Here is a 12,203-nt window from a genome sequence, read left to right as displayed (position 1 = left end):
ATAGTGGTGCTAGTTAAGTATAGCAGAGGAAATCAGCCATGTGGCCTGCCAGCTGATTTCATTTCTTCCTTTTAGCTTTTTCTACTTAGTTGCTGCCCTGCAAGGAAGAGCCTAAAACAGGTGAATGGCCATTACGATGAGGGGTGCGATTAGGATCCTGGTCATAGCCTGGGAATCCTGGGGGTCATGGCTGTTGACAATTGAGCTACCCAGTCTTTCTTTAAAATTTTTATTGGATTTTTTTTTTTCTAAGGAGATACTTACTTTATCCCAGGGGGTAGATAGTACTGAAGATATGTTACCTCTTAAGCTAAAAATGCAAAATATTTGCTTTCTCAACATGGAGGTCTTTCCCCTAAAATTGTTTCCTGGCAGATACTTATATCTTTTTAATAGTAGTAGAAACTTTTGGGAATTTGGAAGACTTGGAGATTTAGTCCTAAGTAATATTTTTACTTCCCTCAGCCAACTATAGCTACTACGTTGTGTTAAGATGTGAGTAAATAACCCTTGAAATTACTTCTTGAAACTTTGCTCATCTGTAGAATGGCAAGATTGAATCAGATGATTTCTAAGGCTCTTAGGAATTTCTGACATTTTATTGTTCTAAAATTAGTACCGCAAAGTGGGAATTATGGCTTTTGAAAAATACCTTTTTAAAATTAGAAATAGTTTGTTGTGTCTTTATATTAAGACCTGAAAATGTGCTATTAAAAATAAGTCCTTAATTCCAAGTCTGGATAAAATGTAGGAGTACCTTTAAAAAAATAAATAAATTCCTCTTTTTTTATTAGTGGAGGCTAACACCTTTTTTTCTCTTTAATTACAGATACTGTGAGAGTCGACGAAGGGTTTTGTTACAGCATGTGCATGAAGGCTATGAAAAAGATCTGTGGGAGTACATTGAGGACTGAGAATGGCCCTGCATAAAATGAACTCTGAAAACTTTACCATCTAGAGTGCTCATGCAATTAAAACAAACAAAACAAAACAAACACAAACAAGGAGGCATGAAGCCTATTCTGACACTGCTGGTCTGTAGTACCAGAATTCTGTTTTGTTAACGGAAAGTTTAAGTAAATTATATTGTAATAAAAAAAGGTAGATAAACCATTGTACAACAGTATTCTAGGCCGCCAACAAAAGTGTGACAGACACACTAAAAGCCCTCCAACTTTAACTTGTAACGTAGCTTCATTCTCAAAGCTGACTCCTTTTTTTTCTTTTTCTTTTTCCCAAGTGTAGTACAGTTAAAATTTAAAACTGGTCCTTGACAACTGCTTTTCATGTCCAAACTAGCCATTTTGTTGTACTTTGGTAGAGGACCTCTTCCCCTTCCTCACCTACATATACAGATACACCCACATACACAGACTGACTCTCTTTCTCTCATACCCCAAGGTCATGAGTGATTGATAATTAGTTCCTTGTAAAGAAAATTCTTGGGGCGGGGAAGGGGATAGGCAGCAAGAGGAATTCAACAAAAAAAAAACAAAACAAAAAAAAAAAAAACAACTTTGTATATGACTTTTAAAACAAGAGGACAACACAGTATTTTTCAAAATTGTATATAGCGCATATGCATGGACAAAGCAAGCGTGGCACGTGTTTGCATAATGTTTAATTACAAAAAAAATATTTATTCTTTAAAAATCTTCAAGATTATGTCTATTTGCTGTGCATTTTCTTTCAGTTTTATCTTTCCAGGGTTGAGGGTTGGGATAAAAAAGGTGTCCGTTTAGCACCTCTGGAATACATATCTAGAGCTCTTTGATTTCCCTTTCCTGAGATTACTGTGCCCTTTCTGGTTTTCATATGTCTGTTGCTGGCCTTGGGCCTCATGCTTTGAATTCCCAGTGCTTGATCAGGGCCAGGGAGGTCAAGCACTGACTAAATGCTCTGGCCTGGTAAGGGCTGCAACAAGAGCTTTGTTGCCGCAGTTCAAGAATGACCCAGTCCCCAACCTCATTTCCCTTTGTGGCCTCATGCATCTACTTACACCTTCGTTTGCCCATGTCACACACACAGGCGAAGGCTTCCTAGGCTCCCTATCACATCCAGAGGAAACATTTCAATTTTTTTTTCTTTAATTGCTGCTTTGAGCCTTTTAAGATTTTAGTTATGGCTCTTCTCTCACCCCTTCTTTACATTAGGATGTCAAATAGAATGTTTTTGCTTTAAATATAAATATAAATAAATAGCCATTCACTTAGTTTCAGATTGTGAATTTAAAATGGCAGATACTGAAATTGCTTGTATGTGTTGCTGTGGGTTCCAGTTTGAAGGCAAGCACCCTTAGAACATGATATTTCCATCTAGCACATTTAAACAGAAATCACTGACTTTCTTTTTTATTGTCAGCAGATAAGAGAATTAATAATGCATTTTAGCTGTGATGTCCATTTTTATGAGATTTCTACTAAGAGCTATGTTAAAAGTAAAGGATGGTGGTGGTTTTATTAACTATATACCTGTTTAGGCCATTCTGCCTGTGATATTTTTCAACAGGTCAGCATCCCTAAATTTTCAGTTTTATACAGGAGTGCAGAGTGAACTAGGCAACTATATTAAGAGGTCTTAATCTTAAATACCAGTTTGGGCTGAGGACCTCTTTGTCTTCCTTTAAATGTCTTGCGCCTAGGGAGTGTTTACCATTTGTGAGGCAGCTTTGTCTGCCCTTGCATTGTACATCTTATTACTCCATTGGGAAGTAGGTTCACTTTCCTCTGGCCTTTTGCCTAAGTTAGGCTTTGCTGAATCAACCCTACTTTTCCTTTTAGAAAAGGTTGTTACATGAGATGTACTTGCAACTGTTCTTTTCCCATCAGAAATCAGTGAATGTTTGCTGAGTATATTATGCTGCTTCCTTAAACCACTTGTCGCTTTAGGATCAACTTTACCTGTACCTTTTATTCTCTCTCCCTTGTCACCTCAGGTGCAGATCTGAACTTGGTGTCTGCTGCTTCTATTTCTATTCTCTTTCCCCCATCATCCATTAGACTTTATTTTAAATGAGTGCATCAATCTTAAAAGGCATTTAATTACACTAAGGAGGTTTTTTTTGTTTTTTTTGTTTTTTTGTTTTTTAAGAAAGTTTGAGTAAGTTCCTTTCCCTGGTAACTTTGAAAAGCAGCCAGAGTTGCTATCTAGATATATGTGGCTCCCTTAAAATGTTTTGTGTATGTGTGGTGTTTTTTAAAAAATCTTAACCAATTAACTGCAGTATCTAAGTTTGAGTGTCATAAATCCTCTTTACACATTTCCCTTGCAACAAGTATCCAAAAACTGTGTGCACTTCGTAATATCAGCCCCTACCCGTGGAAGAAGAGTACTTTTTAGACATGCTTTCTAGATTCAGTGTTGGCATATTACCTGAGGGTATTGCAGTTGTGGGTGCATTCCCTAATTTGTATGGATCAAGGTGAACTGGCCTTTTCTACTTCCAAGCTTTTAACAACTATCTCCATATTTGACAGATTTCCCTGAGTTAATTGCTTTCATTATTAGTAGCTTCAGTGACCCCAGCTGGGATAGGCAAGCCATATTGTAAGACAGCTTCCCCATTTCACTTACTTAAGTCTATCAAGAGGGCTCTATTCAGGGTAAGCACCAGGGTCTCCCTGTCTTCTTGAGGGCAGTTACATTGTCTTTTGAAAAGTGCATGCTTCATTTGAATAATTCATTGAGCAATAGATGGACTTTTAAATTATTTACAATAAAATTTTGATCCAAAGCTCAGGACACAAACCACAGTGGTAAAATTGAGTAGCATATAATACCATCAGACTAAATTCTGTGTAATTTGCTGTGACCCAGATTGTATGTGTTTTATGTGTGTTTAAATAAATATATTAAATACACATGTGTATACATACACACATATATATAACAGATCCAAGACTGACAGACTTGATTTGAAATGGTTGAATCTGCAGTGTATAATGTGATTCGGCCATGATTAGGAACTGAAATTTAGTACAAGAGAGAAAAGGACTTGATGTAACTAATTCTTTTAGCTGCAAATCCCGGTATAGAGCACTTGGGGGATGGGAGGGGGCGGGTTGGTGAGACAATCAGATTGGTAAAATTGATTAAATGCTCCTAACCCTGTAATTTTGTGCATAGAGCACCCTCTGCTGTGGAAATAACTGTTCTTAGATTTTCATTGTAACTGGACTGTTCAGGTTGCCCAGAGGGAAAGAACATTCCTAATTCTAATAAAATAAACTTTTATTTTGTTATTCCATTAGTTACTTATGTTTATTTTTATAGTAAAAAAAAAAAAAAGACATACCGGTGGCCTAACAGTCACCTTAATTATGTGCCTTACTCACTTCCTACTTTATATGTCAAGATTTTGTTCAGTTTCTTTGCAGAGAACTGTGAATGAGACTATCCCCAACAATTAACTTGGTTAATGAAGCCTTTAGAGCATTTTCTGAAAGTTTTTCGATTTCTGTGTCTTGAATTTTGAATTTAGATTGCTCTTTATGTTGTAACTGATGTGTGTTAGATACTTAGTAGATCTTTGTCAATTTCTTAAAGATAAAATATTTTAGAAGTCATTCTCAACCTCAAAACTTACATTACTTCCATTTAGCTTACTCTTAGAAGCTGGTATCTCCCATAGGGATGAAGGGAGAGTTGCCTTAAAGAAGGTCTTGGGTTGGAGATCTTTGTCGTTGGTAGTCTAGCCAAGTCCATATTTTAGGACAATGTAATTTGGTTTTATTTGGATCTATAGTTATGAGACTTAATTTATCACTTTTTAAAGCACTTTAACTTAAATTACCACCTAAAGCAAGTGGTGTAAAAATTGCTGTTTTATAAAAGAAAGGTTCAGTGAGGTTAAGTAACCTGCCCCAAATTTTACAATTTCTTCTCTCTGGGACTCCATTAACATAGTATATTTTCTTAATCTGGTTTCAGAATGACCTAGCATTCAGTACCAGGGAAGGTGGTTATTGGCTATGGTGTTATACTTTTAAAGCACATCAAAAACTATATATAAATGCCTGTAGCTGCTACTGTTTGTTAGGGAAATGCTATATAGTTTCTCTAATCTTTAATTTATTGCAGTTTGCAACTACTGTGGCTCTGTGTTTTGCCTAATCAAGAAACCAGCCATAGATAGAATAGCCCTCATCTTACTGATTGGAACAGTCCTCATGAGAAGACTATCACATGTGATAGTTGGGGGTTCAGCATCGTTTTATAAATAGTGGCCAACCACTTTGTAGTTGTTGGTCTAGTTATTTGTTCAAATGAATTTCCAGTGTAAAGAATTTTGGATAGTCTGGAACTTGTTACAGAATTTGTTTTATAACGAAACAAAACACAGATCATCCGATATCCATTTGTTCTCAGCATTTCTCCTTGAAACTGGATGACGTATAGGGCTTTAAGAAGATAAGTAGTGAGCATTATAGGGCAATCTTGGCTCCTTCAGAAACAGGAAAAAGTGTAGGCCTGTCAGATTTTTTTCAAATTTCTTTGGAGATAAAGTTGGTTTGTTTCTGGTTTTATTTTTGTTTTTTTGTATTTTGTTGTTTTGTTTTTTGTTTTTAGGGACTTTGCTTCTCCACTTAATTACCTAAGATGAAATAGCTAACTTGGAAATGCTCAACTGGAAATAATCAAATTGTGCATACTGTAGGAGTAAACAGACAACTTCTGAGTTTTAATTTTTTTGCAACTATTTTCAAGGCAACTGTTGATCTTTGTCTAGTTGGTAGCATTTAGGGTGGAGAAAAATAGATTCTTTTGAAAAGCAGTATTCAGACTATGATTAAACCACAGATATGCACGTTTATGGCCATTTTTAGTATAGGAGCCAATTAGTATACAAATCATTCACATTTATATGTAGCAGCACTAACAATGCTAAAGGCACAACTCTATTACCACAGTAATTCAGGAATCTCAAAATCAGATGTCTACAAGAGCCAGGTAGATATTTTGATAGACTACTCTGGGCTAAGTGGGCTTTTAGAGGAGCCTGTGAAATAACACTTTATGTGAATTCTCAATTTTGAAATGTTGGCAATTATTCTTAAATGTGGGTCAAAGGATAACTGCACTTGGCCATATTTTTTAACTTGGCTTGCAACTTAATGCCACTGTCCATCTGATACATTGGAATCACTGAGAAGCTTCAAAAGAACAACAACAAAAAAACCTAATGCCCGAGTTCCCATAGAAATTATAATTTAATTGCTCTAGGTTGTGTCCTGGGGATCAATCATTTTTTAAAGCCCTATCCCCACCCCTATTCCTGACAATTGTACAATGCAGTTTGAGACCTGCAGACGTGGTTGAGGCCACTGATCAAGATTCTAGGACTTAAGGGATGGGAGGACTTGTGGCAAGTTCACAGTCTCAGGAAAGGGCCACACTGTGGGCCCTAACTGAGTGGAGTTTGTGGAATGGTGTTTCCTAAGGGTCTAACGTGAAATGCCCAGTTTGTCAGTTTTCTAGCAAATGGTCCACCTTGGGGAAAATTAAATCCACAAAACCAGAAGAAATGTAAAACTGACAAGCAGAGTAGAATGTTCACATCAATTGGCAATATATTCTTTTTCCAAAGGAGAGAAATCTATCTGGGAAAGTAAATTAGTATAGAGTCTGAGCCAAGGTAGTGATTCTTAAATGATTCAAATCCTTTTAAGAGTCACAAGTTTCTCATTGCTACTTTCATTCTTTTGTTGATCTTGTGTGTTAAGATTGGATTTTCCTGTTTTTATTCCCTGTGTGGTGTAGTGGAAAGGATGTTATATTTCTCTGCCATATTTTTCCCTTTTGTAAAATGGAGATAGTAATAGGAGCTGTAATTTGTTGAGTGCTACTTGTTAAATGCCTTATTTTTATTATCTGTATCTTCTAAACAGCCCTAAAACAAAGTAGGCATTGCTATCCTATTTTATAAATGAGAAAATAGGATTATCAGGCTACTAACTCAAAAGTTATCCTGCTTGTCTGTTTCCATGTGTTCATTCTATCATGCTTTATTGTCTTTTATAGAATATTGTGAGGATCAAAGATAATGGAAAAACAAAGCCTAATTATAAATGATAATCCTATTAGTACTAACCTAGGTAAAAAAAAATGAGGATACAGAGCTGTCTCATAGACTCCCAAAGGCAGAATGAGATTGGATCCAAGAACTAGAAAGCCATTTTGGACTCCTGAATTGGCATCGTTTGCTATGAGTACATCCACATCATTCTACAGCTTTTGTTTTTCCCGTAACTACCCCATAACTCCAGGTGTTACATGTTAAACTGTTCCAGACACATGTAGACAGAACCAAACAGCCATGGGACGGGCTCATTGGTACAGATGTGGCTCTTGGGTGCTTACCCCTGTGGTTTGGGAGGAAGATCTTGGAGATCATGGTTTGCTGGCTGCATACCACAAAAGATGTCTTGGCCAAAAAACAAACAAACAAAAACCAAAATGACCTGAAATGAAATAACTAAGAAATTGCCATACAGTAGATAATTATGGCTAATGTATTTAGTTTTACTAAGTACTGCATGTCCATCTTTTTTAAACTCACAATCCTATGAGATAGTTACCATCTCCATTTTATAAATGAGAAAACAGAAGCTCAAAGAAGATGGGCCATTTCCCTGAGGTCATCTAAGTGGCAGAGTGAAGATTTAAACCTAGGTTCCTTCAGTCAACACTGATGGTGTCAGGCACTTGTTTAGACACCGGAGGTATAGTAGTGAGAAAAGGCCTATTGGTTTATCTGAAGCTCAACCCTGATTCTACATCAAGACTTGGATTACCCAAGGTCACCCAGCCAGTTAATGGCAAAGCTGGGGGCCTATTTGACTATAATGTTATATTCTTTTCATTACACTGTAGCTGCTTCTCAAACAGCCTTTCCAATAGCACCTGCTGAAATTATAAAGATTGGTTAGGGAGGACTTTCAGCTTTAGATTACCTTTGAGACTCAATGACCAATTTTTATTTTTGGATCTTCTCTGTTCAAAATATGTCTCTTGTTAACGTCACATACTCTACAAAGAAGGACCCAACATATGCCTTTTTCTCCCTTATATTTGAGAGCTGCCCTAGCATTTTAATGAGAGTTAAGTAGCAAGCTCCATATTTCTAAATCTTCTCTGGAAGGCTAATCTTAATCTATTTTGGGCTGATGACTTGGCTTCATATTATGCACAAAGTAACATTTCCTAACTTGGTGTCTTACTTGGCACCTGTATATCTCTTCTCACTGACTACACCTGTGTAAAAGTTTGGTCTTTTCGAGCTGCCTGCCTTTTGCCATGGGAGTATTCAGGGTGGGAATTTAGAAGGTGGCTATAGAAATATAAAACATTCTCTGTAGTAGACAGTTAATTCTCCATATAGTTCTTAAAACTTGTATAGATTTTAGATGTCCTTCTGATGGCTAAAATTGGTTTCTGTATGCATAATAATAAAGCCACTTTGGTGCACACTAAATGGCTGTTTCTTAGAATTGGGAATCTGGGGCTTGTGCAGTGAGGATCTGGCTCTCTGGGATCAACTGGCCAAGTTGGGATTCCTGAGTGAAAAACAGCAGGATTTCATTCTGTTTTCTGAGAGATCCTATCCAAAAACACTCCTAATTATTGAATGTCCTAGCTTCCTCTTGTAGGGAGACTCCCTATGTGCACTCTCACTGCTGCTGCAGTTTGCATCCTTTTCTCAGAGGAAGTGTAACAAAATTATCTGCATTTTTGTAGCACCTCTTGCAGGCTTAGGCAGTAGACCTTTTAACAGAATGCTCTAAAATTGTAACATTGCAGCTGTTCTCATTTATAACCTAATAGCTGGTCTTCCTGGCATGGACAAAGTTTGCTTGTTAATAAATTCCTACCAGATAACCCTGACTTGTGGTCCACCTCTATATAACTAGGGCAAATACTAAAGTGTTTCCTAACAAAGGAGGAGGCATGACCTAAGCATCCACCTGTTCTGGAAGAGATGCCTGCTTTGGATAGGAAATGATTTTTGTATTCCAAAATACAGTGACTGTGTTGGAGCATAGTAAAGGTCATGGCAGCAAATACCAGAGAATGGGTTTAATGAAGAGTGATAGTGTTCTATATGCCTTTGAAGAATTCATTTTTATTCTGTTATTTTGACTAGCTTACAATAGAGTAGGTTAAGTATTGTACAATCTATTTATGTTAAAACCGCATTAGTACAAGTCGGTGCCTTACGATGGTCAAATGTGTTGCTCACTAACCAATGGAAGTAAAATGACTTCACAGATTTCTAAATGCTATTTCCTTGGGACACTAGATTGTATGCATTTTAAGATAAATTCCATAATCATGGTCCTAGCCCTGAACAGATTAGAGCCCAAAGATCACACTGAAGAGATCAGTAGAGGGTTGGGGACAGATGCTCCTGAAATAGAAATCCTCCACTCACCTTTATTTTAAATTGATATGTAAAAATCAATACATATATTATGAAATGCACACATCTTAAGCATTCAGTTTGGTGTTTTGATAATTATATACACCTTGTAATAACCACCCAAAAGTTGATAAAGAACATCACCATTAACCCAGGAAATTCTCTCATGCATCTTTGAAATCATCCCTCCTCCAATGCATTTGCTGATTTTTATTACTAAAGATTTATTTTGCCTGCTTTGGGACTTCATCTAAATGGAATCATATAATATATACTCTTGTATCCGGCTTCTTTCACTTAAAATGCTTTAAAGACATCCACATTGTATGTATTGGTAAATTATTCTTTATTGCTGAGTAGTATTTCCTTCTATAAGTATAGCACAATTTGTTTATCCATTCTCCTATTGATGGACTTTTAGGTTGCTTCTAGTTTGGGGCAATTATGAATAAGGCTGCTATATAAATTCTTATATAACATTTTTGTGTGTGTGTGTGTGGATACATGTTTTAATTACTCTTAGATAAATACCTAAGAGTAGAAAATTGCTGAGTCATATGGTAACTTTTTAAGAAATTGCCCTCCTGTCCTCCAAAATGGTTTTACCATTTTGTACTCCCACCAATAATGTTATGAGAGTTCTAGTTGCTTCACATCTTTGTCAACATTTACTGTTGTCAGTGTTTTTTATATTAGTCATTTTTGTGGGTATGAAATAATTGTAATTTTAATTTACATTACGTTTCCCTGACGATTAATGATGTTGAACACTTCATATGCTTATCTTACATTTGTGTATCTTTTATGATGTGTCTTTCATGTCTTTTTCAAATTTAAAATTGAATTATCTTTTATATTGTGGTTATTATTCCATGAATTCTGGATACATGTCCTTTGACAAATATATGTGCTGTGATTTTCTTTTTGGTAGACTATAGGTTATCTATTCACTTTCTTATTAGGATCTTATGACAAGCAGAAATCTTTATTTTGATAAAGCCCGCCTTATCAATTTTTCCTTTTATAGATTTATGACCCCAAGCTCACAAAGAACATATTTTCTTCTAGAAGTTTTATGGTTTGGGGTTTTATGACTATAATGGATTATACATGGCCTATGATTTATCTCAGTGGTTTTAGGTTTCATATCTATGGTTTAAAGTTTTACAATTAGGTTTATGATCCATCTCAAGTTAATGTTGGTGTATAGAATGAGGTTTATTTTATTTCAACATGGATATCCAGTTGTTCCAGCAACATTTGTTTATAAAGAGTGTCCTTCACCATTAGATTTGCTAGCGTCTTGGTTAAAAATCAGATGATCATATATGTATATGTAGTTATTCCTAGACTCTCTATTCTGTTCCCCACAATACTTCATTATCACTGCTTTTCACATTTTTTCAGCTAATCTAAGTTTCCATCTGGTATAAATTCACTTCAAAATAAAGAAATTCTTTTAACATTTCTTCTATTGCAGTTTTTCTAAAGATGAATTCTCTCAGCGTGTATCTGTCAGAGAATATATTTTTATTTTTGAGGGTTATTTTAGTTGGATATAGAATTCTATGTTAACCTTTCATTACTTTAAAGAAGTGATTTCTTTGTCCTCAGGTCTCATGTGTTTCTGGTGAAAAGGCATCCATTTTTATTTGTTTACCTGTCTATAATGTGTTTTTTTATTCCTCCCCATGGTCACATCTGCCCCTTTCATTTTCAGCAGGTTGACTATGACATGTCTAGGTATACTTTCCTTTGTGTGGAGTTTACTGAACCTCGTGGATTTGTGTTGATGTCTTTCATTAATATTGGATAGTTCCTGGCCATTTTCTCTTCAAATATTTCTTTTGTTTCATACTCTCTCACCTCTCCTCTCCTTCTGTGACTCCAATTACATGTATATTAGATAATCTGATAGTATTTGACAGATCTCAGATGATTTCCCCCATTCTTTTTTTTTATTTTCAATTTGGATACTTTCCATTTAGCTGTGTTCAAGTTTTGTGATACTTTCCTGTTAAACCCATCCAATGAACTATTTCTGATACTGCATTTTTCATTTCTAGCATTTCATTATGTTTGTGTAGTTAATATGTTTCTGCTAAGAGTTACTATTTCTTCATGCATGTTGTCCACATTTTCCACTAAATATTTTAAACATTTTAATCAGTTATTTTAAAAATCCCAACTGATAATTCAGTCAACATCTGGGTCATCTCTAGTTCTGCTTCTATTGAGCCATTCCTCTTTTACCATGGATATCATTTTCTTGTTTTTGCATATGTCTTATATATTTAATTGTATGCTGGACATTTTGTATAAAAAAAAACAAACAAACAGGAGAAACCCAAGTAAATATTACTTACCTTCAAAATGAGGCATGCCCATATTTCTTTCAGCCGCTTGAGTAGTGACTCAGTCAATCCGATGTATATTTGAGCGAGATTGAGCTTTACTTCAGTTTTAGTTTGATTCAGTTCACCAGTAGCTTCAAATATTTTGAAGACAGAAATTTCCCTTCAGTAGGGCCTGGGTTTGGGACATGGGCAAGACTTCAGAGATAGGACTTTGCTTCATAGCCAAACTGTCAGCTTTTGGAAATGTGGGAGAGCTCTCTCTGCTTTATAGCCTAGCTGCTAGTTTTTTTGGTCAGTGGGATAAAGGATGAGAAAGTATTTCTCTCAGCTCTTGAATGTGCTTTTAGTCTTTTGAAGATGAATGCCCACAATGCCTAGGGGATGGGTCTACTGGCTCTCCTGCCCCACTTTTAGCCTTCAAGAGTGCC

General features: G+C 35.9%; 1 protein-coding gene across 1 annotated transcript in view; it reads left to right on the top strand.

Annotated features, from left to right (window-relative positions):
• ARIH1 (ariadne RBR E3 ubiquitin protein ligase 1) overlaps positions 1-1,660 on the top strand; it is a 95,422-nt gene extending 93,762 nt beyond the window's left edge. The window contains 1 exon segment of the mRNA XM_006922650.3: positions 830-1,660. Coding sequence (XP_006922712.1) covers positions 830-914 — 85 coding nt within the window. The 3' untranslated portion in view covers positions 915-1,660.
• The last annotated feature ends 10,543 nt before the right edge of the window (positions 1,661-12,203 follow it).

Source organism: Pteropus alecto, unplaced genomic scaffold, assembly GCF_000325575.1.
Source record: "Pteropus alecto unplaced genomic scaffold, ASM32557v1 scaffold38, whole genome shotgun sequence".
In the NCBI taxonomy this organism is placed as follows: Eukaryota; Metazoa; Chordata; class Mammalia; order Chiroptera; family Pteropodidae; genus Pteropus; species Pteropus alecto.
Note: the sequence above shows the minus strand (reverse complement) of the source record. Positions and strands in the feature narration are given on the sequence as shown.